Raw genomic sequence first — 5,594 nt, 5'->3', positions numbered from 1 at the left:
TTGTAATGAGAACAATCCATGCATATATATCCATAAATCTTATATACAATAATTAATGCACTACACAAATCTAGTAGGATCAAACAAAGGGAAGAAAGTAGTTTCCAGCGTCTGAAGACAAAGGCAGTGATGGCGGATGAAAAGGGAAGTAAACCTCAACCCCGAAGGATTAGAGCGGGGTTGTAACCCCATCGGGACGACAACCCAAAAAGTGGATTTTAATGGAGTTTTCACGATGGATCAGTCGATCCACATGCTACCTGGATCCGCTATTGCTTATATATATGAGACATTTCTTCATCTGCTACGCAAACTCAAAAAAAATAAGAAAAAGAAAGAATTTGTTTACAAGAATCAACATATGAACAACCAAAAAAAAGTGTGAAGAAGCAGCATTCTTGATCACCTACCCTCAACAATAGTAGTAGACCAAGAGAGTGACATAGTATTTTGGGACATACCCTTCCTAAAGTCTTCAAACGTTGGATGAGAAGATGAAGAAGAGCCACTGGTTAAAAAATGAGGATACATAGACCAAAACTGATCAGTCTTCATCTTGTCCAATAGATGCGTCTGCATATCCTCTTCCATCTCCGCTTCATTAACCTCACCCCTCTCCTCCAAAAACTTCACTACCTGCCTCATACTCGGCCTTGCCTTTGGGTCTGGGTGCGCGCACAGCAGCCCCACATGAAGCACCCTCTCTACCTCCGCCTCCTCCTCCGTTCCTCCCCTTAATGCGGCCACATCAACCGCCTTCATCAACTCCCCCCTCCGTAGAAGCTCCCACGCCCAATCCAGCAATGGCGGGGCGCCTTCCTCTATTGGCCTTCTCCCACACATCACCTCCAATAACAGCACTCCGTACCCGAACACATCGGTCTGAGTGGATGCTCTCCCGCTCGTCACCACCTCGGGAGCCAAGTACCCGACCGTCCCAACCACGCGCGTTGTCCCGGCAACCTTGTCGTGGTCGTGCATCCGGGCTAGCCCGAAATCGCCTAATCTAGCGTTCATTTCTTTGTCGAGTAACACATTGCTGGCTTTGATGTCCCTGTGTAGAACCTTGGCCTCCCATCCATGATGCAAGTATAGTAAACCGGAAGCGACTTGCTTTAAAATTCTTATCCTTTCTTGGAAGCTTAATCTTTGGTTAGCCATTTCAAACACAAACTTATCAAGACTCCCATTTTCCATGTACTCATAGACGACAATGAGGCTGCCCTTTTCCTTCTTACACCAGCCTCTCAATCCGACCAGATTCCTATGTTTGAGGCGTCCGAGTGTTGATATTTCTGCAAGAAACGCTCGAATTCCTTCGCCACTGTCGTGGGAGATTCGCTTCACCGCGATCTCCGCGCCGCCAGGTAATGTGCCTTTGTAGACCTTGCCGTTTCCGCCGAGGCCGATCACGTTTTGTTCTGAGAAATTGTTGGTTGCTGATTCGATTTCTTGGTAACTAATTCTATGGGGCCAATACTCCAATTCCCAATCCTCCATTTCTGCTCTTCTCCTCTGTATCTCTCTGTTCCTTTTTATCAACAAGAAAGCAACAATGATGGAGACAATGAAGATGGATGTGAGCCCAGCTGATAAACCTGCAATGAAGCCTCTGGTTTTATGAAATGGGGTTTTGGGAAGCTCGAAATTGGGTAAACCAGAAGTGATCAAGCTGTCACTCAGCGATGAATTGGTGTTGCTGAAGCTCCAAGATAGGATCTTGTGGCTTTGAACCAGAGCTCCGGTGGATGCGGTGAATCCAACATACATCTCATCCAGTAAAACTGGGGTGAGATTGAGAGGAACAGTGAGTAACGGTTTGTTGGGTCTGTTAATTCCGAGGGGGGACATGGTTACGTTGAGGGTTCCGTCAACGTAATCAATCCAAACCTGGTAATTCTTGCCGTTGTTAAGAGGGGAGGTTTTGAAGGAAGCGTCGTCGGACTCGGGCCAATATCCGGCTTCGTGGGACTGTACGGAGGCGAGGGAGTTGACATCGACGCCGACGTGATTGGCGTTGATGTCTCCGAACTCGTCGTTCTTGAAGACATCGAACTCGACGCCGAAGACGTGGTTGTAGGGGTCGCCGTTGTTGGTGAAATTGAAGAGGCCCAAGTGCTGAGCTGAGGTGGCACCGTCGATTCCGAGGTGGGGGACGAGGAGAAAGACGATGCCGTGGCCGGGGAGCTTGCCGGCGTAGGGCGCCATGGCGAAGATGAAGGAAGTGTGGAAGGGGAGAGGGAGGGAGGAATTGGGTTGCTTGGTGGGGATTGGGGAGGGGTAGAGGCCGCGCCCGATTTGGTGATTGGTGTCGTTGGTGAGGGTGAGGATGCGGGATTCAACGGTGGACACGCCGTAGAGGGAGACGTCGGAGGAGGAGAAGCCGTTGAAGAGGAAATCCACGGCGGAAGCCACTTGGACGGCGGTTGCGAGGAGGAAGGGAACAAGGATCATGTAGCGCCGTTTCTTCATTATACAAATGGGAAAAGGGAAGAGGTCGTTGTGGATTAGCTGCCGTGGGCTCTTATTGTTTGCTTTATAATTGCAAGTTGTCTACTTTGACCCTTATACTTTGATCACACAGACGAGTTGTAATCTTTGACATAAAGGATCCAAGGACATGAAAAAGATGATAAAATAAGTCACTGATATTACTATAAAATATAGTAAGAGTGTCCACAATGGTGGCCCTTGAGGGCCATCAAAGTTGGCCTGACCACTAATATAGTAAGAGTGTCCACAATGGTGGCCCTTGAGGGCCATCAAAGTTAGCCCGACCATCAAATGTGGCTTTCCATGGCCCTCCACAATGGTAAAACTAAAAAATAACAAGGGCCACGAAATGTGGCCCTCCCCAAAATAAAAATTAATTTGTTTACTTTTTTTAATGATATTTTTTAATTTAACTACAATAAATTTTATTAGACTATAATTTATGATATTTATCAGACTCTGGCAATCATCGGCCGTTGGCTTCCATCGATACTCCCCTTTGAAGATATCCTTAATACCCCTACAAAACTGCCTCAACGTCTGTAGGGTAGTCGTTTAACCCATCTGTAGGTATTCGTCGAACATGTCAGCGGGCCCGGCATAGGCAAGCTGCCTAATTTCCACCGTACACTTCTGATATGTCGACAAGCCGGGTCGACCGGTGGCATCATATCGCAAGTTGAAGCACTTGAACCGCTGCGCCAAACACGTCCCTATATGGACGAAGAGTTGTTGCGACATTCTGAATCGCCGACGGAAAATCTCTGGCGGATAACGGGCGTTCTCGCTGAAGTAGTCTTCCATCAACCGGCGGTCAGCCCCGACATGGTCACGGTCGATATACTGCCGATGATAGAACGGCCGAGGGACTGCCACCGCAGCCTCCGCCGCCTCGTCAGCTTCATGTTGCACCGCTGCAACCAGGTTTTGGAACTCCAGATCTACCGCTTCTTGGTACCGTTCATCGTCGAAATCCATATTTCAGAAGTTGAATTAAAATAGATTGGAAGGATTGGAAAGAGTGGTGTTTGAATTTGAGTAGAAAAATGGAGGAAAAATGGTGTGTATTTACAAAAAAAAAGAAGCAAAAAAAAATAAAAAATTTCGGTGCGTGGGCCACGAAACGCGGCCCGCTGCAGTGGTGGGCCGCGGAACACACGGCTCAGCCGCGTGAAGGCCGCGGCCGCAGCTCCCTCTCGGCTCTCGGCCCTCAGCCACCGTTCGTGGCTCTCTGCAGTGGGGGCCACGCACCTGAGCCACGGGCCGTGGCTCTCCCACTATGGACACTCTAACTTGGAATATTAAGCCTAACTACATTAGTATGGATTTGAGGAAGTGGAGAAATCTCGTAGACGAGAAAAGAGTTATGGGGGCGGTTTGAATATTCATGAGTCAAAGAAGAGAGGAAGCTTCTTGCTTCCCACCAGCAAAAGATAGGAATCTATGTATGTATTTCATACAAAAAAAAATAGAAAAGTGTTTGGCATAGAGCAGGGCGGCTGCTAACTTTTTTCCGTAACAGTCCACTTATAAAAGTTAAAATATGTGAATTCTGATTATTGGATTTAATTTCATCACATACAAGACGCCAAAATTTATTGGTGTAGTCTGGTTTTATTAAATAGCTATACTCTCTAACCAATTATATGTCTCATTTAAAATTTGAGAGATGGTAAGTGGTAGTATTTGACATTTTATTCAAATTTGCCATTGTACGGAAGAGTGTGGTGGCTTCGTATGGCGCTAGATCACGGTTGTATATGAATTTTTGGAGTTGCATTAACGTGACATGTGACACTTTTGGTTAAGGGATGGGCATATAATTGTTGTACTCAAAGTTAGTACTATAAGGGATAAACATAGATTAATAAAAATCTAAATTCCTCCATGTTTTTTCCATTCTTATTTTCACATCAATATATCTTGATAATATTACCCATTGTTAAATTCAAACGAAGAATAAGACAGATTGAAATTTCATTTTATAGATAAGGAAGAGAAGAAATAAATTATTTAAAAAGTGGTACTTTTCTTATCCCACATTATTCCTTAAAATAAAAGTGAATTCAATTTATGTGTTTTGACAATTTTATATTATTTGTTTGTATTGCCTTCGAATTAATATATTTGATTTTTTGGTTGAAATTGGCCATCTTATTTTATTTTTATGAATTTACTAAATGAATAATGTTTTTAGTCCCTCCGTCACATTTTAAATATCTTTGAACATCTTATTTCTGAAGTGTCATTCTATTTAGGATAAAATTAGATGGACCATATCACATTTTAAACATTACATAGGCTGGTGGATATCACTTAATAATCCAATTAATACTAGTACCTATTATACAAGTGGGTTCAAACAAAATGAGATATTTAAAATTAACGGAGGAATAAAATGTTATTTATTTTTATTACCTCAAAAAAAAACATTTTTTTTGTAAATGTCAAACTTACAAGACTTTTTTGTTCTTTTGCGTTCAGCCGTGACATGGGATTATGTTTTTTTTTATTATATGTATTTATGTTTGATTGACCAATGAAAAAAATAAGTTATCAATTTCAACGATAAGATTTTGATGCGTAAAATTGATTGACTCTCTCTCTCTCTCTCCTTCAAATTGACTTTGTTATTAAACAAACTTTCCAACTCATAACACATCTCATTCATGTTCTTATTTTGAGTTCCCAAAATTAATGCAACTATGATCGTCAAAATCTGGGCCAGCAAAAGCCCGACGGGCAAAAATCTATACTTTTGGTTAGCCCGAATAAAACTCAGCCTAGTTTGAGATACACTACATAGGACCGGGCTTTCAAGTTGAGATATTAAATCTATACCAAAGGGACAATGAGGAAAGTAAACAAAAATTCACTGTGAGTTAAAATGAAAATAATAGTAGTAGCAGTAATGTTTTTTTAAGAATTTAGTATAAATGTTAATTAAGCATTTTGTTCTAATATTATGGTATGGAACTATAATTCTGTTCAAGTTTGGAAGGAAGCGCAGCAGTGAATTTGCAAGAACTTGCTGAGATTTAAACTTCACCGAATCTTCAGTTCACTGTAGTGTATAACTATAAACAGTTTATGGCAACATA

The 5,594-nt window shown here is 42.7% G+C and overlaps 1 protein-coding gene across 4 annotated transcripts; it reads right to left on the bottom strand.

The window, feature by feature from the left end:
* LOC121773430 (L-type lectin-domain containing receptor kinase VII.1-like) lies at positions 1-2,576 on the bottom strand. 4 transcript variants are annotated; one of them, XM_042170286.1, is made up of 2 exons: positions 411-2,576; positions 1-304 (listed from the first exon to the last, which is right to left on the bottom strand). In XM_042170286.1, the coding sequence occupies exons 1-2, from the start codon at positions 2,470-2,472 to the stop codon at positions 270-272; spliced, it is 2,097 nt and encodes a 698-aa protein (XP_042026220.1). In that variant the 5' UTR covers positions 2,473-2,576; the 3' UTR covers positions 1-269. The 4 variants fall into 4 exon arrangements, with proteins under 4 accessions (XP_042026220.1, XP_042026221.1, XP_042026222.1 ...); XM_042170287.1 differs by having other exon boundaries at positions 1-301; XM_042170288.1 differs by having other exon boundaries at positions 462-2,576.
* Positions 2,577-5,594: the final 3,018 nt, after the last annotated feature.

Source organism: Salvia splendens, chromosome 17, assembly GCF_004379255.2.
Source record: "Salvia splendens isolate huo1 chromosome 17, SspV2, whole genome shotgun sequence".
Lineage (NCBI taxonomy): Eukaryota > Viridiplantae > Streptophyta > Magnoliopsida > Lamiales > Lamiaceae > Salvia > Salvia splendens.
Note: the sequence above shows the minus strand (reverse complement) of the source record. Positions and strands in the feature narration are given on the sequence as shown.

Excerpts from the sequence above, each read along its gene's own strand:
- LOC121773430 (XM_042170286.1), bottom strand. The coding sequence starts at position 2,472 with ATGAAGAAACGGCGCTACATGATCCTTGTTCCCTTCCTCCTCGCAACC. Across the intron at positions 305-410 it reads GTCTACTACTATTGTTGAGG|CAGATGAAGAAATGTCTCAT; the intron begins GTAGGTGATCAA and ends GAGTTTGCGTAG.